The sequence below is a fragment of the Microcebus murinus genome, chromosome 18 (assembly GCF_040939455.1).
Source record: "Microcebus murinus isolate Inina chromosome 18, M.murinus_Inina_mat1.0, whole genome shotgun sequence".
Taxonomy (NCBI): domain Eukaryota; kingdom Metazoa; phylum Chordata; class Mammalia; order Primates; family Cheirogaleidae; genus Microcebus; species Microcebus murinus.
The window spans coordinates 44,141,994-44,164,452 of NC_134121.1; the positions used below are offsets into that span (position 1 = coordinate 44,141,994).

Genomic DNA, 22,459 nt, shown 5'->3' on the forward strand with positions numbered 1-22,459 from the left:
TTCCCCAGCACCCACCCACCCACCCACCCTCAATTCACAGTGGAGGACTAAGGAGATTCAGAGCACGATCCCCCAGGTACAAGAAACACCTTCCAAAGGTTTTGCTCTCCTTCCTTCCCTCCCTCCTCTTGCCAACTCCCAAGGCCTGAACCTACACTCATGCAAACATACAAAATCCCACTCCTTTCCACACCTGTTTTTCCAAATCAGGAGCTCACATATAAGACACCTGGGCTCTGAGAAAAGAGAAGGTGTACAAAGTCTAAGAACTCTAAAGTGGGGGAATGCCACTACCCCTGACTGTCACACAAAGGTGACCGTGAGATAGGCACCAGCTCTTCTCCCTTCTCACTGTTAACCATTTTCACTCCCTGGTCTCTGTACCTTGTCCATTAACCAAGAGCAAACATGTCAGCACACCCCCACCTGCAGCATGTGAAATAGGCTCTGTCCAACATCCCTCACCCAAGTATGGGGGTGTTGGGGGAGTGGTCCCTGAGGATCAGCAGAGGGTTAATGCAGAAAGAACGAGGACAGAAGAGTTTGGCTTGGCTCTGACTGGGGAGGCAGAGAGAGGCTGTAGGCTGGCACAGGTTTAAAACCAACTACCATTTTTGGGTTTTTCTCTTACATGATTTTACTAGGGGCCACAGAATAGATACCCCTCAAAGGGGTCTCTGCTTATGATAATCAGACATATTTTTGCTAACTGGGCTCATCCTTAAAGGAGGCCCTGCCAAGTTGGGAAGCAGATGAAAGTCAAAGCAGTAAAGTAACTGAGCAGGGACTAAGAACAGCTGGTGGAAGAAGAGCTTGTGGCTCCTGGGATGAATGCCACAGAGCCATTTGTAAAGTGCTACTTTGCCATCCCCCATGGAATTATTGCTTCTCCAAAGGAGAAGCAGGGGAAGGACCAGGAACATAGAAATGGGTATGGTATTGCTTTGCTCACTGCTCAGGCTGATGGTCAAATGGAGCCAGGGGTTAGCAGCACCAAAGACAACCACACAGCTCCAGAAGATTCAGTGATAGAGAATCTCAAGATACAGAGGCACTCACTAACCCTCCCAGCCAGCTGACCCTCATGACCCAAGGTGATGTAGGAGAGGCCCCTCCCCACAACATGTTCACATTTCTTAAATTTCATAAGCAATACTTTGGAGCACTGAGGGTCAGGCCTCAAAAAATGAGGATGACTAGGGGAGAGGGAGCATGCCTGTTGTGCAGAACCAAAGAACAAGCTTGCTTTTAAAAAACCAAATCAAATCCTGGTTTAACAAAATAAAATGGTAACAATGTAACTCTCATAGCTGCTGCATGACTTTTGGGGCTATATGGAGGTGATGAAGGGAGGAAGGGATGGAGTCTTTACCAGTGAGGGCCTCTGAGCACCCATACCTAAAAGCAAACAGCAGCACCTCCTCAAAGGGGAACCAATATCCCTGACTACTTTGTTCCCCCAAAAATACCATCCTGAAGGAAAGAAGCCTCCCTCAGGGGAGCACACTCTCACTTCAGTGACTGAGCTCAGAAATGTGTGTCCAGCTGGTAGTTGGGGAGTATCCTCTATAAGCAGGCCTCTGAGCATCAGTCAGGCCACCCAGCATACGAATATAATTCAGGGGATGGGAGCTGGGTTCTTCCCTTGCCCCGTCACCTTAAGTGGGATGGGGAGAAAAAAAACCTAAACCATGGTGACCCCCAAAAGGAGTCTCTGCCTCAGTGGCTCCTGGAACTGGCAGGGTCCAGCTGATTTAGTTCTGACTGATCCAGAAGTTCAAAGTCATCCCCCTCAGCATCAGTGTCCAGGTCTGAACTGGGGGACCGGAGGAAGCCTCTTGTTGCTCTCCGGGAAGGTGGGCCAGAAGGGCCAGGCTGGGAGGCCCCTGATAAGGCCAGCTGGATCATACCCTGGGAGACCAGACTGGCAAGGTTGCTGGTGAGGTTGGATCCTACAGGCAGAGAACCAAGCAGGAGCTCTGGCAGTGCAGCCTCATCCCGACTGGCAGGGGGGACCTGGGGCTCCTCAGCCCCCAATGGGGAACGATATGTCAAACTGGGCATGCCAATGCTGGTGTCGTCCTCATCATCCAGGCCAGCAGGATCCACATTAATGGAAGGGAAGTCTGGAAGGTCTCTGGCAAAGGATTCCTCTGGATCACTGTGACCATCTAAGTCTGGGAGAATACAGGGATGTCTAAGACATGGCAACTACCTGGCCCTCCTATGGCCCCAGACCTATAAAATGGCCCACATAGCCAAACTGTTTCCACCTTGGATTTCTCAGGGTGAACCAAAACCCATGGGACTGGTTTAGTTTTTCACCCCTCCTTATTGATGGCTGTGATCTCTACTGACCAGAGAACTCCCCATCTCTTCTTCTACTATGTCCCTCATGAAGCTAGAGCCTGAAGCTACTAAGAGACAGCGGGCTTCAAGAAAAGCCGCAGTGCTATCCTGTCTGCAGCCACACCCCTCAGGCTGCTTTGCCACTTGACCTACAGCTCAGAAAACAGGAGAATAGGGGCTATCAGTATCCCCTCTGTTCAGGGAAGCTGAGGCAACATTATCAACTCAGGTCAAAGGTTCCCCTCACCTTCAGAGCCTTCTGTTAGAGGTGTTTGGCCCCTTGAAAGATTGAATGTGCCATTGTCTGTACAGGAGACCTCAGCATCCGAGTGCTCAGAGTCTGTGATGGCCAATTCCCTTGCAACAGTAGAATCATCCAGCTTAGGAAAAGAAAAGACCAATAAGCCTGAGGTGATGCCATTAGGAACAAAATGCAGTCCCCATCCAAAGCTTTACTAATTAGCTGGCCTTAAAGGCTACCTGAAGGCCATCAGTGTAACCAGGGACTTTAGTCAAAATCTTGACATTTTTTAGGCTGCTCTGCCAAAGAAAACACTCTTATTCACTCATTTCTTGAGCACAGGAAGAAAAGCAGTCTTAGGAATCAATTAGCCACTTACTCATAAGCAAGTAATTGATTCAGAGATAACTGTTCACAGGTGGCCAGGAGGATACACATAGTGCCCAGACCAAGGATGGGCTGAGATTTTTAAAAGATGATCACACCAGCTCCACAAGTTCTTTCATGGTAGGGTAAAAGGAAACATAGAAGAGGGTGTGCTGGACTTCAGACTTAAATTGAGATCTAGGTACAAAGTCCCAGTATAACTCTAGCTTCTCTCCTTGTCACTGCTCTTGGGAGCAAGGGGAGTCCAGGGCTTGGAGAGGCCATGATGAGCTTAAAACTTGGTTACTGCCTAAATGTGAGCTGCCAGGTGGTTAAAAGGGAACTAAAGAAAACTGGCCCGTGAAACAGCTCCCACACTCAAGATACCTGAGGACAGAAGGCAGCAAGCTCTTCTTCGCTGTCACTGTGGTTGTCCATGGCCCGTTCTGGATGTAGAGCTCTGCGGCGCACTGTGTGGAAAGAACAGAAAGCTGTGATGCCTTCCCTGGGGATGTGGGATGGAATCCTTCCCTTTGGACTTCAAAGGCATAAAATCAGAACAAAGGAAAGAGACCCTGTAAATATGGCCCTAAGCCTACATAACAATACTTGAGGGCAGAGCTGCTGAGCCTAAGCAACAAGGAGACCTAATAAGACCAGAGAAAGATCTCTCTTCCAACATCCTTCCCTCCACATTTCCCTTAACCTCTACACATCTCTATCAAATGTCATGCAAAAGGCAGACCTGATGTCAAGGTAGTAAGTGGACATTATCATAGGGAGGGCAAAAGGAGATACCCACCTTGGTTAAAATCAGGCTTCTGAGGACTAATACTATTCAAATGGCTGCCCTAGGGGTAGCTGGGCCTTAGTGATCATGTGCAGGGCTCACTGAAGGCGAAGGTTTAATGAAACACCCAACCTGACAAGACCACAGAAGAGAGGTAAAAGTTTGCACTACCATAATTAATGTATTGGATGGATCTCAGGCTAGTACACTTCTGACTCTGAAGCAGCAGTTTTTAATCACCTTTGGGAGGCAGCTTTCAGTATTGAAGAGGCCAGGCTTAGGAGCTGAAGAGACCTGCTCTGACATTTACTACCTGTGAGTGTCAATTTCCTCAATTAGAGAAGGAGTTAATATCACTCCTCAAGGTTATTGTAAAGATTAAATAAAACAGTAAAACAGTGCCCACAGAGTAGCTAGCACAGTGCTTGGGCACATGCGAAGCGCTTCATAAACAGCAGTGAATAACTAGGGATATCTTAGTGATGATATCCCTAGTTATTATCTAAGAAGATCTTAGAAGATCTTTTTATTCACTAAGAAGATCTTTTCTCAGATTTATTTATTTATTCTCATTTATTCCAAATGAGAAAAAACTGGCAAACCTGCATAGGTTTCCCTGGAATAGAATATCATTTTTACCTATCCCTACCCCACTTTTCCCACTTCTAGTCTGTCAAACCTACAGGCCTCTTCTCTTCCCCAAACTGCTGAAGTGGAAGGAAGCCTCCCCATGACACTTACATTGCCTCTCTCTCTGCTTGGACATCATGTAGCCACGAACACTGAAGTCCAGCCGCTGCAGAACTGGCTTCAGCCGCACATAAGCTCGATCCCACAGTCGGTGATACACAGCAAGGGGCCACATCATGACAGTGACAACTGAGAGGGGGCATGGGAAACAGCGGAAATATGGAGAAGGAGCTGCACAATACATTCCTAACTGTCCCTCTGCTATTATGTCCTTAGGGCTTAGACACATAGCGTGGATCAGTTCTGCTTAATTCTGCTGATCATCTTCACCAGTTTCCCCACTAAACGAGCAGGGTTTTGAGGGCAACCCCACAGGGCCTAGAACAGGGCTGTGTGCAGCAGACTATGCTGGTGGCAGGCTAAAGGGAGAACAGGACAGTGGTCACTTGTCTTTGGGTGTCACTGAGCCATAAACAAGGCTAAATGGTAACAATGCCTCAGAAACTAGACAAAAAATCACGTGAGTTTCTGATGTATAACGGCCACAGCTACAACTACTCAGTTACTCCGGCCCCAAAAAAGCAGAGTGCATGCCAATAAGAAGTAAATAAATTTATAAAAATGTGCTAGGGGGGTGGAGGAGGAAGTGCTCCAGGATAAAGAGAACCTAGTAGAGTAACCCCTAAGAGTTATGTTTTGCTGTTATACAATACCCTGGCTCTAAAAATTCCCTCCTTAAATAGGGACAGGCAGTCCTTTATAGTTGGTAATACAATGTATGTTAGTGGACTCTCATCAATTTCTAAAACTGGGCCAGGCGCAGTAGCTTTCACGCCTGTAATCCTAGCACTCTGGGAGGCTGAGGCAGGAGGACTGCTTGAGCTCAGGAGTTCAAGAACAGTCTGAACAAGAGCAAGATTCCATCTCTACTAAAAATAGCGAGGTGTGGTGGCCTGTAGTCTCAGCTGCTTGGGAGGCTGAGGCAGGAGTATCACTTGAGCCCAGGTGTTTTAGGTTGCTGTGAGCTAGGCTGACACCACGGCACTCTAGCCCAGGTGACAGGACAAGACTCTATCTCAAAAAAAAAAAAACTTCTAAAACTTATTTGGTAAGAAATGGACTTTATGTGTAGAGAGCCTGCTATGAATGAGTAAGAATAAAGACACTTTCATGACACCAAACAGGTCACAAAAATATGAAAAGGTCACTTCCTGGATAATGAAATATTAAAGTCCTCCCTTCCCCTAGACCCAGAGTTAGCTGGGGTTGGAAACCTATGAACAGGATACAGCTCATAAGCCATACTTACGCATCAAGTAGGACAGCAGGAGCCCAGGGATGTAGCGACCCAAGACAGCCAAAAAGGTCAGTATCCCACAGCTCAGCAAGCAGAACTAGGGGATCAAAAAAATAGTATTAAGTTTCTGCCACATGACAGGGTACTGGGAGGGGAGTGGAGGGTTATGGTGAAGATGTGACTGAAAGATTCTTTAGGATCTATGAGTCAAACATGGACATGTCAGAATGATAGATATAACCACTCTTGCATCCAGTGGTGATTCTGTTTGGGGGGAAAAGGAGGATGTTCCCATCTATTCAAACTCCACTTACATGGCTAACCCCATAGGGCTGTACCTTTCATGCCGGGAAATTGGTTTGAATAGGACTTAGCCAAAAATTCTCTCTGAAAGCCAAGTTTTGGTGGTGGGTTTTTTAAGTCAAAAAACTAAAAAACCCAACAACCTACCACATGTTTAATATGACACAGAATACACACAAGCAAGCCTTCTTTTCCATCTTGGGGCAAGAAAATAGCCTACTCTAAGTGACAAACACACCAAATGAGGAGTCACCAGGCTCTTGCCTTATTCCTAATGGCTGATCAGAAGCCCTTTCCTACATCCCTTTCTCTCTATAAACATCACAGTCTTTTCTTTCTCAAATGAGGATCTGTAGTAAAGAAGCTGTTTCAGTTCAGCATGAACTGAACTGAGAGGCCAGAGATGAAAGTGAAAAAGGGAAGTCTTACCTTGCCTGGGTTTTGCTTTTTGAAAAGCAAAAGATTCCTTATGAAAATGGTCCCACTAACCCAGACTTCAGCTACATGGTGGCAGAGCTCGGGCACGCTGAGCAACCGAGGGTGCACAAAGCCCCAGCTACGGGAGAGAGAAGGGGGAGCTGTGAAAGGAGGGTGTTAAGGATCCCCCCATCTTGCTATGTAGGCAGCCAATGCTTCCAGATTTAAACAGGGGCTGGGGAGTGGCTAGTCCGAGGTGCTTTAGAGGTGAAGCATGACTTTCTTCTTTGCTCATCAGGTTGAAACTTGAATTTAGGGACTAGGAGGGCAAACTCGTTCTGGCAACTCCACCCTATGAGCAAGCAGCCCAATCCACGTGTGTAAACCTGCCACCAGCTCCAAGGCTCTTCGTGCTTAGAAACATTTTCTTCCCTGCACTCAGACCATTGCAATTCCCTGTGATTGCAAACTAGGGATAAAAGTAAAGCACAGTCTGACTGACAGACACCACTGCTGCTGAGGGGGAGGCAATGGTAAATGTGCCCCTTAGAGAGAAAATAAATAAAGCAAAGCCAAAATAAACCATAGCAGAGAAAATTCCTTGGATCAAACATACAGGGTGGATGAACTGAGAAATGAAAGCAGGAGCTATAAGACACAAGAGGAATCTTTGGCTTTGGCTTGCTGATGCCAGGAACCAATGTGTTTTCTGACCAGGAACTTTAAATAGCCAGAGGTTACAGAAAACACTAAATGACCTAGTATAAAAGCCAGGAGACAAAAGTTAGTTGCCTCTAAGTTTTCTCACTGGGGCTGAATAATGCAGCTGATTCCTTGGCATGTCAGGTGTTGGGGCACTGTAATGCTTATCTTTCAGAAACTTCTGTAAAGATGAGAGGACACTGGCCACCTCAATTTATTGCTGCCTGAACTTTAGGATGTGTTAAAATGATTATTTGGAAGACACTAGGTTCTCAGCTTACACTGTGTGTCCAGAACATGGAGTTAACAACATGTAACCAGAATATTACAAGAGAATCAATCACAGCAACAAAAAGGGAGTTAATTAGTGTTCCATACCTCTCATTGTCTAATGCGTCGGGTCTTGGCACTACAATATTAAAACAAATACCAGCATTAGTTGGTAGGGAAAACTAAACATGAAAATGTTAGGCTGTTGGTCTGACAGCTCAAGTTTTAATAGGTTTGGAGAAAACAAAACAATAATAGCCAATAAAAAGGAGACACCATGTTAAACTGCCACAATTAGGGTGCTGCAGACAAGGGAATAATTGCTTATGCCTGCTTATTTCGTGAAGGAAAGGAAGAGGGGTCCAAATGGGCCATTAGAGCTCCTCCAGTTACCTCAGCTGAAAGCCAAGGTGTGAAAGAAAATTGGTCCATCCCACCTTTTGAGTGTGTCTGGCCTGCTCATATACACGAATGTGTGCCAGGCTACCAAGGCATGTTATAGCTACTCCAACCCTAGAAATCTGCCTATCTCTTTAAAAAGTGACCCATGATGTAAAGTCTTTTGACATTCACCAGCCTTAAATTAAGATAGGCAGATGAACGACATGATTCCTTGAAGTCTCTATAATATTGGATGAGAATTTATTTAAAAGCTATATACTCTGGTTTGAATATCCTATCAACACATCAAAATTAACATGTCTAAAACCTACATCAATTTTCCTTGCTCTCACTCCCTGACCTAAGCCAATTCCCCTCCCTGCCTTTGTCTTTATCTGCTACCTGTAATGCCACTCTCCCACTTTCCTAGCTTTAAAATCCTAAAATTGGTTTTTATCCCTTACTCTTCTATCTCTCATCCAACAATTTATCTTTTTTTTTTCCTTTTTATTAATAGAAATGCTAGCTAAAGTTTATCAGGTTTTTTTTTGTTTGTTTGTTTGTTTTTTTTTGAGTCCTGTCTTCTCTCCAGGACAAATGTATCTTCCTTCTTCACAGCTCTCCAAGTCATCCATCATTTGTTTTCATGGACACCTCTCTGACTACCTCTCACAAAGATACTTTCATGGTCACCTAACAGATATCCTTCCTCCCCTTTTTCTCCTTCCATGTGGTCCTATAAAATGCTACCATATTAATATGTACTGTCATCTCAGCATAAAGCTCTAATTTAAAAAATCTTCAATGACCACCTACTACCTATAGGATAAAGTCTAAACTTCTAAGGCTAACTTTAAGGCTTTATAAAATCTAATCCTGACATACTTTTAGTTTTATTTCCTAGTACCCCCTTGAATGAACTTTTCGTTCTTATCAAAACGATCGATTCTCTGCTCTCAGGAGATGCTCTGCAGCTTCTCGTTCCCTAGACTAATCAAGCTACTGGGCTATCTAGAAACACACTTTTCTCTCTACCTATCCAAATCTTTTGTTCTGTTCAAGATTTGAACTAGGATCAAAATACATGACAAATATACCAATCACATATTGCACTGTGACATTTCTGAAACTGTTCTATAACCATCATTTCACTTTTCATATGTTTATGCATGTATAATTTTGGGGAGAAAGACATATCTTACAATATTTTCTATAAGCCATAATGCTTAGCTTAGTATTTTGCAAATAAACACTTTAAAAGAAATTCCTTGCCTGTAATCCCAGCACTTTGGGAGGCTGAGGCAAGAGGATCACTCGAGGCCAGGAGTTCAAGACCAGCCTAAGCAACACAGCAAGATCCTGTCTCTTGAAAAAAAAAAAATTCCTAAGAGGTTAACTGATACTGCCTCAATAAAGATATAGTATCTAATGAGGAGAATTATTTTGTAAAAAATTTGAGGACCACTTATTCCTCAGGCCATCATGCTGGCAAGAATATCTCAGGTGCTAGATACAGACTTCCTGAGCTTAGTAACAATGGGAAAGGAGAACCCAGCTCTAAGTAACCATGAAGGGGGCACAAGCCCTTCAAGTGTCTTCTAAAGCAAATGATTCAGACTTCAAAAGATAGCCCCAGCTCCATATACCTCCTCATAAATCCCCAAAACTAAAGGTAGAAATGACAAGAAAGGCCATTTCCAGTTTTGACTATTTCTATTTTTTTTTTTTTTTTGAGACAGAGTCTCTCTCTGTTGCCTGGGCTAGAGTGCCGTGGTGTCAGCCTAGGTCACAGCAACCTCAATCTCCTGGGCTCAAGCGATCCTTCTGCCTCAGCCTCCTGAGTAGCTGGGACTATAGGCATGCACCTCCATGCCCGGCTAATTTTTTCTATATATTTTTTGGTTGGCCAATTAATTTCTTTCTATTTTTAGTAGAGACGGGGTCTCGCTCTTGCTCAGGCTGGTTTTGAACTCCTGACCTTGAATGATCCACCCGCCTCAGCCTCCCAGAGTGCTAGGATTACAGGCATAAGCCACCGCGCCTGGCCAGTTTCGACTATTTTAAATGCTATCAAACTCACCTTTTATTTCAGGCCAGATTTTGTTCTTCCATTGATCAATACACACAATGATCATCAAACCAAATGCAAGCAAAAATACAAGACGAAGGGATGTCAGTGCAAAGAACCTATAGAGAGGGAAAAAAAACAGAAGAAAGGTCATTATCCAAGTAAGCTAATTTCAGAAAAGAACACATATGCACTACAGACTTTATGGTAAACAGACTTGAGTTCTAGTTTTTTTTACTGTTGTTGTTTGCTCTAACTAGTATATAATTAACTATATACCTTGTGGACTTTCTGGACTTCAGTTATTCTACCAACTGGACAGAGATAATAATTTGCTCTGTAATGGCAAAGAACTAAATCAACCTCTTAGAGCTCTTTTCAACTTTATAGTCTGTGACTCTTATTTTCAGGGAGAAATTCATCCTTGATAACAACCTGTTATGATGAAAGCAAGTATCTTTCTGCCAAATTAGACCCTAGTGTAGGGCAACAAACTGATATAGATACAGTAAAAAACACTTAATTCAATTATATATCCTCTTACAGATGAAGGACCTGAGACCAAAAAAGTAAAATGACTTGATTAAGGTCACACAGAAAGGTGACGCGAAAAGCTAGATCTAAAACCTAACTCTAGGCCAAGTGTGGTGGATCACGCCTGTAATCCTAGCACTTTGGGAGGCTGAGGTAGGAGGATCACTTGAGGCCAGAAGTTGGAGACCCTTGTCTCTACAAAATTAGAAAAAGACATTTTGTTTGTTTGTTTGCTTTTAGAGATAGGGTTTTACTTTATCGCCCAGGCTGGGGATGTAGTGGCCCCACCACAGCTCACTGTAACCTCGAATTACTAGGCTCACGCAATCCTCCTGCCTCAGCCTCCCAAGCTGGAACTATAGGCACATGCCACAGCATCAAGCTAATTTTTAAATTTTTTTGTAAAGATGGGTCCACCTCCAGCAAAAAGCCATTTTAAACAATCAGGGAAATCTAACACTGACAGTACATCTAATGATATTAAAGAACTATGAATTTTTTAGGTGTGATGTTAGTTATGTTATGTGTAAGGGTAGTTATGATTTTAAAAAATCACTATCTTGTAGAAATAAATACTAAAATATTTATGAATGAAGTGATATGACAGCTGCAATGTACTTTAAAATAATAGTTTGGCTAAGAAAGTGTATGAAAATAGATGAAACAAGATCAACATGAGTTAATAACGCTAAAAGCTAGGTGATAGGTATATGGATTCATAACACTATTCTCTCTACCTCTGCATATGTTTAAAATATTTCACAATAAAATGTTAAAATGAAAAAACAAACCAAAACATCTAGTTCTTATGACTCTATTATACCACTCTAAAACCTCTAAGATGGTACCTTGCAGAGTATCTGTAGTCCAGTGCTGGCCCACAGCTGATTTTATCAATTTGTAGGGAATTCAGTACAGAAATTGAAAGTTAGCACTTAGAAATTTGTATCGAATTTTACCAAGTAAATTTGAATCTAATAACACATTTAGGCTGGTCTGAGTACAGTGGTGTTTACAACTAATTGATTACAACTAATTAGTTTACAACTAATTGAACAAGCAGTTATAGATTCTTTTGTTCCTTCTCCACTCCTACTGCTTCACCTGACCAGCCTAAAACATATATATATTTAGACTTGTATTTTCTACATTTTAAAATTTAATTTTCTAGTAACTCATTTATGTTGTATTTACAAAAGTATTGATTTGCAACAGATCAGTAGAAAAAATACCACTAGTCCTTCACCACAGATGGTTTGATAAATGCTGTTCTAAGATATAGGAAGCCAAATGCATCACCAGAGAGGTGGTACAAGTACAGCAGGGCAGTAAAACAGAGCTTTTAAAGTCAGATTGAGGCCAGGTACAGTAGCTCATGCCTATAATCCCAGCACTTTGGGAGGCCAAGGCAGGAGGATAGCTTAAGGTCAGGAATTCAAAACCAGCCTGGCAGCATAACCTGAAGTTTGAGGTTACAGTGAACTATGATTGTGCCACTACACTCCAGCCTGAATGACAGAATGAGACTCTGTCTCTAAAAAAATTAAAAAATAGACACACACACAGAGATAGCAGATGGCATCTTGCTCTGTTGCCCAGGCTGGAGTGCAGTAACCTGATCATAGCCTTCAACTCTTGGGTCAAGCGATTCTCCTGCCTTAGCCTTCCAAATAGTTGGGACTACAGGCCTGCACCACCACACCTAGCTTGGCAGAAGAACTTTAAATTTTGTCTCTAGACATTTCTGTACTTTTTTCAATAAACATACATTCATGTTAGTTGTATAATTTTTAAAAATAACAATTTTAAAACTATACAAAGAATGAGGGATGGAAGGAAACAAGGAGAATTTAGAAATACAGTCACCACTGACAACCCTATTCTAATTTTTCCACCCCACCACTTAAAGGATATTGTAATTATATATGAGATTAAAGAATGAAAGCAGCTTAACAGAAGTAAGCCTCTAGAGCTGCCTCGGGCCATTAATCTTCTCTCCAAAGCCAGAGAATCCTCCTAACAAACAAGCAAATTTAATAAAGCCAAGGATAAGGGATCTAGAGTTTCTTGCTCCCCCATCCCAGCAGCAGCATGTTACACCACTGTTTTCTCCAGAGTACTTGAAAGGGCTCTCTAGGGAGGCAATCCAGACTATCTGCAATCTCCCCTTCCCAGAGCATGATTACTAACACAAATAGAAACTGGGAAGGGATATTAAGCTCTCCTAAAAAGGTTGGTTTTGCAAAGATGGTGGCAATGAAAATACTGTTTCTCCACGACCTGAACTATTTTAGTAGCTTGTTATAGCCCCATTCTCATAAGCTATGCTTAAACTCAATGCAACAAACATTTATTGAGTGTCTATTATATGCCAAGGCCTTGTGGAAAGAAGCCCAGTTAAAAAAAGCATAAAACATGAACCTTATTCTCAAGTGTATTTGTGTGTGTGTGTGTAAGTGTAATAAAACATAACAAGGTAATAATAACAAAGAGGAGGATATCTGGGATTTGAAAGATAAATGGTTAATAAAACAGGGCAAAAAGGTGTGAGGAAAGAAGACAGGACATTCAAATAGGGAGAACAGCAAGCTAGCAAGATATTTAATGAATTACAAATAGTTTGATAGAAATAAATAAAATATAAAAAACAGAGGGAGGGGATCAGTGTGGGAAGAGAGGCAGGAGTCAGATCATAAAGGCCTTTTATGATAAAGGGTACTGGGGTTTTATCCTGAAGATGAAGGTAAGCCAATACAGAGTTTTATAAAGGGAGCATTTTCTGGGTCATGAAGGCTAAAATACTGAGCATCTTCCTGAACAAGATTAATGCTGGTCCATAAATCAATTTTAGGCCTAGATGTATCCTTTTCTTGAACAAGCCACTGTAGGAACTTCAGAGCAAGAAAAGTTTTTCTGTATGATATAAACTAACATTTCTTGAGAAAATAGCTTCTTCCAAATACATGAAATACATGAAAAACCTAATGGAAAGATTACTACAAAGAACTAGAGTTGATCCCTCCAAGGTAACTAACTAGGCAATTATTATTAAGGTTCCTTAGGGGTTTATCAGATACAAAATACTATGGGTAAATGTGTGCTCCTCCCTTCCTTCCAGCCCTCAATATGAAATTCCTAAATAAAAAGGGAATATCACCTTCAGATTGATGTGTTTTATGTATAAGGAGGTCACATCATGCTTGTCATTTTATAGACATAACCTGGAAGTCCACCAGTAAAATAAACTCAGCAACTATGTGCAAGGAGGATAAGATATAACTGAAGATAAAGTACTTTTGAGATTGGTATAGGTAAGGAATTGAAGAAAAATAAGGGAGGCTTCATCTGGGTTAGTTTAGTCCTGCAATGTCTATTCAAGCAGGCCAAAAAATTCACAAGCAGATATAACAGTATAGAAGTTTGATAAGGTAACATGCAAAATATTTTTCATCAACTATAATCAGAATGAGAAATTTCCAACTTAGCAGAAACAACTGCAAATATAGTCAAATCTGGACACTTACAAGTAAATTATTCAATTTGAGGACTGCCACAGCACATTATTTCTTCTACTCACTATACGCTCACAATCTGTTTTTTCTTTTCTTTACTTTTTTTTTTTTTGAGACAAGGTCTCACTCTGTTGTCCAGACTAGAGTGCAGTGGTGTCATCATAGCTCACAGCAACCTCAAACTCCTGGGCTCAAGCATTCCTTTTGCCTCAGCCTCCCCAGTAGCTGGGACTACAGACACATACCACCACACCCAGCTGATTTTTCCATTCATTTTTGGTAGAGATAGGGTCTGTGTTGCTAAGGCTGGCCTTAAGAGATCCTCCCACCTCAGCCTCCCAAAGCTCTAAGATTACAGGCATAAACTGATGTGCCCGGCCCTATTTTTTAATTATATATTTTTTTCTTATTTCTAAAGGCAAGCATGTATATTGCAGAAAGTTTAGAAAATATAAATAATTAAAGAAAATTAAAATGAAATTAGTACATCACTACCTAGGAAATAGTCTCACCAAAAGAAAAAAATTTTTGGCCGGGCGCGGTGGCTCACGCCTGTAATCCTAGCTCTCTGGGAGGCCGAGGTGGGCGGATTGCTCAAGGTCAGGAGTTCAAAACCAGCCTGAGCAAGAGCGAGACCCCGTCTCTACTATAAAATAGAAATAAATTAATTGGCCAACTGATATGTATATAAAAAATTAGCCGGGCATGGTGGCGCATGCCTGTAGTCCCAGCTACTTGGGAGGCTGAGGCAGAAGGATCGCTCGAGCCCAGGAGTGTGAGGTTGCTGTGAGCTAGGCTGACGCCACGGCACTCACTCTAGCCTGGACAACAAAGCGAGACTCTGTCTCAAAAAAAAAAAAAAAAGAAAAAAATTTTTGTGAACTTGAATCTGATCAAGCCTCTAGATCCAACTACCAATTTACAGGAAATATAGAGCACAGGGGGCTCTGTTAAGCCACAGGGAGCAGTCAGCAAAATCCAATCTATAGTATACTTTATAAGACAAAAGGGTTTCTTTAACAAAACAGAGTTATCAGTCACAATATATGGACTTAATTTGGATCCTAGCCCAGTCTTAAAAAAAAAAACTATCATTTATGATAACCTTTATAAGAAAATCAGATATCTGAACACTGACTGTCAGCATTAATTGTTTACACATGATAATGTCAGTAGTATTTTTTTTAAGTCTATTTTTCAGAAACACATACTGAAATACCTAAAAATTAAGTGACATGACATCCAGGCTTTGTCTCAAACTACTGAGGAGGTACAAAGAACTAGGGTACAGAAGATACGAAACTGACCATGAATTTATAAAATGTAAAGCTGAGTACATGGTGGTATATATTATTCTATCTGCTTATGCATACGTTTAAATTTTCCATAATAAAGTTTTTAAAATGATCCATCATCCACATACATACTCCAAATGTGAAGAGAGGTTATTCTCTCCACTTACAAAAAAATATTCGCATATACAAACACTATGGAATTCTGGCTGGAAGGAGTAAAAGAAAAAAAAAATACTATGGAATTATATGGAATATCTAGTTTTTTCCCTTAGTAATACATAGACATGATTTCCCATACCACCAGAAAGGTATCAAAAACCTTTCAAATAATTGCATCATACATATACACCATTAGTCTTTTTTTTTTTTTTGATTGGCATAGCTTGAAGATACATTAGTCTTTTAAACCAGTTCCTAAATTCAGGTGTTTCCAATTGTGATGTAATCAAGAAAAACTGTGAACTACGCATCCATCACTAAGCATAAATCTTTGTCTTTATCTATGATTAACTACCCATTGGAATTACTGGGTCAAAAAACACTTTTTATATAATAGCTTTATTGAGTAATATTCACGCTTTTAAATTATCTAATTCAATAGTTTTTAGTATATTCACTAGTTGTGCAATTATCACCATATCTAATTTTAGAAAATTTTCAATACCCCAAAAGAAACCATACCCATCAGCAATCACTTCCCCATGTCTCTCAGCCTGGAAAAGGTATTAACTTTTTCTTTTTTGAGACAGAGTCTCGCTTTGTTGCCCAGGCTAGAGTGAGTGCCCTGGCGTCAGCCTAGCTCACAGCAACCTCAAACTCCTGGGCTCAAGCGATCCCACTGCCTCAGCCTCCCGAGTAGCTGGGACTACAGGCATGCACCACCATGCCCAGCTAATTTTTTCTATATATGTTAGTTAGCCAATTAATTTCTTTCTATTTATAGTAGAGACGGGTCTCACTCAGGCTGGTTTCGAACTCCTGACCTCGAGCAATCCTCCCGCCTCACCTTCCCAGAGTGCTAGGATTACAGGCGTGAGCCACCGCGCCCGGCCAATCGCTTAATATGCGTTGCCAAACTACTTTCCAGAAAGGCTGTCCAATTTATATTCCTATCAGCAATATGCCCATTTTTCCATATTTCCCCGAGAATTATCATTTTTTTCAAACTTAAGTAGAAATTAACAACTCATTGCCATTTATGTATATTTGGATTTTTTTTATTACTACTAAGAGTGAAATTTTATATATCCATTGATTTTTTTTCCCTTTTGTAAACTGTCCCTCTGCTTTTTCAGGGACTAAAATCCAATTAAATTATCAGTATAAATAAAATATCTCAGGCAGGGTGAGGTGGCTCACACCTGTAATCCCAGCACTTTAGGAGGCTGAGGCAGGAGGATAGCTTGAGGCCAAGAGTTTGAGACCAGCCTGGACAACATAGTAAGAACTCGTCTCTACAAAAAATTTAAAAATAAACAAAAAACTAAAATATCCCTTGGAATAGCAATCTGTGTCCAGAAAGATCATGAGAAATTCCAGCACCAAACATAATCTTTCTGAGGTTAACTATACCATGGATCCTCATTATTAGTATAGGTAAATTAAAGTTTGCTAAAATCACAAAGTAATGACCACACATCTATTTTCAATCAAAGAAGATAATATTTCTAGGCTCCTTTGTTACTACAGAGTAAGCATGTCTCAGTGGCACTTCAGAACAAAGCATCCCATCCTACAGGGACTGAAAGCCCATTATTGCACAGCACTTGTGACTGGTTAATGAGCCCAAGTCACTTGTAAATTTAAAAGAAAAAATTAACTCAACCTATAGTACATAGTGATAGTTGTTCCTTGCACAAAACCAGAAATGAAACCAACTAGCAGCTGCTAATAGTAATGGAGAGAAAGCACCCAAGCTTACAATTAGGGCAGATAAAAACTGAAAGCAAAGAGAGGCAAGGTAAACCAAAGCATCGTTGGGAGTCTTCTTGGCTACCAAAGGCAACAAGAACCCTCCAAAGACCATCATGAGAAACATCTGCTCAGCCTAGGTGCAGTGGCTCATGCCACGATACCAGTACTTTTGGAGGCTGAGGCAGGAAGACTGCACAGGAGTTCAAGGTTGCAATGAGCTATGACTGCGCCACTGCATTCTAGCCTGGGCAAGAGAATGAGCAATTCAGTCTCTTAAAGAAAAAAAAAAGGCCAGGCACTGTGGCTCATGCCTGTAATCCTAGCACTCTGGGAGGCTGAGGCTGGAGGAACACTTAAGGTCAGGAGTTCGAAACCAGCCTGAGCAAGAGCGAGACCCCTGTCTCTACTAAAAATAGAAAGAAATTAATTGGCCAACTAAAATATATAGAAAAAAGTAGCCGGATACAGTGGTGCATGCCTATAGTCCCAGCTACCTGGGAGGCTAAGGCAGGAGGATCGCTTGAGCCCAGGAGTTTGAGGTTGCTGTGAGCTAGGCTGACACTGTGGCATTCTAGCCCGGGCAACAGAGTAAGACTCTGTCTCAAAAAAAAAAAAAAAGAGGCCAAGTGCAGTGGCTGATATCTGTAATGCCAGCATTTGGGAAGGCTGAGGCAATAAGATCACTTCAGGCCAGGAATTGGAGATCAACCTGAACAACAAGGCAAGATATCTAAAAAAATGAAGGAAAAAAAAAAAAAAAAGTTAGCCAGGTGTGGTGGTGCACACCTTGTAGTCCAAGCTACTAGGGAAGCTGAGGCAGGAGGATAACTTGAGCCCAGGAGTTACAGTGAGCTCTGTTGACACCACTGCACTCTAGCTCAGGTATGAGACCCTGTCTTAAAAAAAAAAAAAAAAAAATTTGCTCAATTCATCTGAAATTTGATATGAAGATTTTTTCTCCCACAGAACAAATGTCTCTACTTAAATGGGCCCTCCCTTCCATTTCCTGTTCCTCATTAACATTTTAAATCAGAATTGCTTTATAGCCTTAATTACTTCCTAGGTCATTTTTTTGGTTTTTTTGGGGCAAGGGAAACACATTTTTTTCTCATTTGTGAAAACAACAGATTCCATAGTAACCTCCAGAAGTATAGTATGGTTAACTGGGATTAGTGACTGACTATAAAAGCAAATCCCAACAGGGAATCACTGTGGGTTGCTCTAAATCAGGGGTCCTCAAACTTTTTAAACAGGGTGCCAGTTCACTGTCCCTTAGACCGTTGGAGGGCCAGACTATAGTTTAAAAATATATATGAACAAATTCCTATGCACACTGCACAGATCTTATTTTGAAGTAAAAAAACAAATGGGCAAAAACACCCACATGTGGCCCGCGGGCTGTAGTTTGAGGACGCCTGCTCTAAATAGATATTCCTAATTCAAAGACCCCTCAGAAATCAGAGAATGTTAAAAACTGAAATGGAGCTCAGCAGTCATCTAGCCCTCCTTGAACCATGTGCTCTTCATGGAGTGGGGGAAGGGAGCTTGGAGTCCACACACATTTCCAGTGCTCATTTACCCTCCCCTGTCTCTAAGTATGAGTCAAACCAAAGAGTTACTTGAACCTGTTTTTTTCTGATCCTGTCAGGATACATGCTTGCTGACTCTCACATTCTTCCCCAAATCACTCATTTACAGATGAGGTTGAGGCTAATAAAAATACAAGCTACTGGAAGGGAAGGCTTGACATTTCCATTATTATCCTAGAGATAAAAACAGATCAGTGATCAGAAGTAATCTAGACTGGAAGATCTCTGATATGGCTATCATAATTTTTGTGGAACCTGAAAAAAAAAAGTGTAAACCTTGAAACACTATAGTGACAAGGTATCTATCTATATTGACAAGCTATCTCTATCTTTTATGGTTTTCTTTTTTTTTTTTAAGATGGAAGAGGGAACATTCACAGGTATAGAAAAACTATGACTTAGAATACAGAACACTAGAAGTGAGCGTTACCTACCTGAATTCGGATTTTTTTTTGGTACTCCAATCTTCTAATACCTCAAAATGCATAAAAACCTCAGTTTATAATTTGCCATTATTCAAAATAAATCATGAAAGAAAAACTAAGTATTTCAGATTTGATTTTTCTGACTTGAGCTAATGATCCTCCGCCCTTTCCTAAACATTTAAAATATTCATTACACCTCATAGGATTAACAAAAAAAGTAAAATGTTTGAGAAAGAAACATTCTTAAGTGAAATGTCGACAATCATACTCAATATGACACCACTGGAATATGAAGTCCAACTTTCAGTTTAAATCTCAGATTGGCCGGGCGAGGTGGCTTATGCCTGTAATCCTAGCTTTCTGGGAGGCCGAAGCAGGCGGATCGCTTGAGGTCAGGAGTTCAAAACCAGCCTGAGCAAGAGTGAGACTCCGTCTCTACTATAAATAGAAAGAAATTAACTGGCCAACTAATATATATAGAAGAAATTAGCCACTAGTCCCAGCTACTCAGGAGGCTGAGGCAGGATTGCTTGAGCCCAGGAGTTTGAGGTTGCTGTGAGCTAGGCTGACTCCACGGCACTCACTCTAGCCTGGACAACAAAGTGACACTCTGTCACTGTCTCTAAATCAATCAATCAATCAATCTCAGATTACCTTCCAAGGAAGCTCATTTCCCCAAACAGTTCTGTGAACTCCAATGCTCTAGTCTCTGGGGCTTTAACACTACCTGTGCCCTGTATGTAGGTATGAGTCATCTATATAAATGGCATACTCAACTGTTCTCTCAGTCTCAAGAGTCACACTCTCATTTTGCTATATCTCTCCCTCACCTTCTTAGAGTGTAATGTGAAAGTAACAAGAGTAACTGAGCTATGGATACACAGCAGGCAAGCTACCAGGAAATACCAGAGATAAAGACCAATCACAACAGTGCTTTAAGAGACTCAGAGTACAAAAGAGGGTTCTGAGTGAAATTCTAAACATAGCATATTAATAAACTTAAGTAAACACTGTTAGGGGTCAAATTAAAGCTTATGTGCAAACCTCAACCCCAAATTCTGCTTCAGAAATCTCCTTCAGACAAGGGGCATATGTAAAGTCCCCTCCTCAAAAATAACAACATACATGCTATGAATTCATTTGCGTTGATAAACCTTTGGTTTAAAATTCATTTAAACCCTGATAAAGTTTTCTTCATCAGCCAGTCATAGTTTGATATAAATTGGCTTCTTGAGAACCAACTTTCTTCCTAGAGGTACCAAACCCATGAGGGAAATGAAGTTTTGACTAGATAAACGCTCCTGAATGAGGTGTCATAGTTAAGGGTTTCTGACACAGAGTAATGGGAGGTAGGTTGGTACCTGAGAGTCAAGGAAGAAGCATTACCAAAAATAAGTGAAGAATGTAGCAGGAAAAGTTTATCATCAGGTTTGCTAAAGACTCTGGAAGCAACAAATGCCAGAGACTGCTGTGACACCTCTGACCTGGGTCTCCTTCAAACACGGAGAGTTGAACACTGTCTTCAGGTCAATGAACTTGGAATTATTTGTTCTACTCCAGCTCATTGAAAAATCTTCTTTCAGACAAAGAATAAGGTTTTGATTTTTTTTTGAGACAGAGTCTCACTTTGTTGCCCAGGCTAGAGTGAGTGCCCTGGCGTCAGCCTAGTTCACAGCAACCTCAAACTCCTGGGCTCAATGATGCTCCTGCCTTAGCCTCCCAAGTACCTGGGACTACAGGCATGCACCACCATGCCCGGCTAATTTTTTCTATATATATTAGTTGGCCAATTAATTTATTTCTATTTATAGTAGAGACAGGGTCTCGCTCTTGCTCAGGCTGGTTTCGAACTCCTGACCTCGAGCAATCCGCCCGCCTCGGCCTCCCAGAGAGCTAGGATTACAGGCGTGAGCCACCGTCCCCAGCCAGGTTCTGATTTTTAAAACCAAAAATTTTAAGAGGAAAGCTATTTCAGCAAAATTACTTTTTTTTTTTTAAAGAAAACATATATTTTGTTTCAGTCTTATTCCATTCACTTGCAGAAGCCCCACCTACAGGGGTCAGTTCCCTGGAACTTCCAGAGTTACGAACAAATCCAAACTAAGCTTGGTAGATCCTATGAAGCTAAGTCCACTTTAGGTGATGACAACTGAGAGGAGCAGCAGTTCCATTTTACAGAGCATGACACATACAGATACTTAATGCTTATTTACAATGCCACTTTTCCAGCTCAGGAAAACTCACTATTAGACATCCTCAATTTCCCTGCCTATAAACCGTGGCTAAATATGCCTAATTCCTTGGAAGAGGGAGGAGTTGCAATCATAAGAGGCTTTGGAACGGGTGAAATCTCACAATCACTATTTCCTAACTGTTCTTTAAAAGCTTACATTTTCTTTCAAGTTGCAGCTTTGGAGGTTCATACTGACGTTCAAACTTCACAAACTTTCTTCCTAGATTATTTAAAGTGTGAATTCATGCTAAAGGCTCCAGCTTGTTTTCTTATCACACCTATGGATACCTTTTCACGACCTCAAACCTCTACTCCAACAATAACTACTAACATCTCCGGAGACAGTCTTCAAACCACACCTGACAGATAAGAGGGGTGATGGCCTTAAAGGGACACCGCTTTCCCTGGCTAAAAAGAGGCGCCCTCGCTCACTACAAGTGGCTCAAGAAGTTATCAGAAGCTCCTGCCAAAGGTAAGGGGCAGGAGTGCGGGCACAGGTAAAGCAGGGAAGAGAGGTGGGAAGAACTGAGGTGCCAAAGCCTGGAGGCGGGATGGAATGGAAGGAGGTAAGGCAAAAATAGGCAGGTACAGGAAGGAGCCAGTGCAGCAAAGAAAACAGGGCAGGCGAGAGGTAGAGCCCTAGAGAAACCTGACGAATTCGCAGCTCAGAGGGTTTCCAAGGGTCCAGTTCTCTCACCAGAAAGCCGCGTTCAGCCCCAGGCACCACAGGGCGCTCCTGGCTGGCCGCTCCCACACCAGGGCTGCCTGCACCCGGCTCAGCAGAGGCTCGTAAGGCCCCAGCACCTCCACCAGGGCCCGCTGCACCGCCTCAACGTGCTGGTCCCGCTCGCAGGAGCCTGACGTAGTGCGGCAGCCCTTGAAAGTCGACCCCGAAGCTGGGGCTGGGGCCGCGACCACCCTCTCAGCCTCCGCCATCTCCCCCCAGCAGCCACAACATCCGGGGCCAGGGCCCGACAGTCACAATAACAGCAACTGCGCAGACGCGGGATTCGGCTCGGGAGACAGCTTCTCACCACAACGCGCTTGCGCACGGGCTCAAGCAAGCGTCCACAGGGAAGAGGA

General features: G+C 42.0%; 2 protein-coding genes across 2 annotated transcripts in view; one reads left to right on the top strand and one right to left on the bottom strand.

The window, feature by feature from the left end:
* The window catches only part of RAMP2 (receptor activity modifying protein 2), a 147,428-nt gene that overhangs the window by 8,522 nt on the left and 116,447 nt on the right, over positions 1-22,459 (top strand). The window lies entirely within an intron of this gene.
* Positions 7-22,456, bottom strand: RETREG3 (reticulophagy regulator family member 3). Its single transcript, XM_012743193.3, has 9 exons — positions 22,074-22,456; positions 9,887-9,993; positions 7,534-7,564; positions 6,466-6,592; positions 5,746-5,830; positions 4,488-4,625; positions 3,344-3,426; positions 2,597-2,729; positions 7-2,177 (listed from the first exon to the last, which is right to left on the bottom strand). Exons 1-9 carry the CDS (start codon positions 22,310-22,312, stop codon positions 1,720-1,722), a joined length of 1,401 nt encoding a protein of 466 aa, XP_012598647.2. The 5' UTR covers positions 22,313-22,456; the 3' UTR covers positions 7-1,719.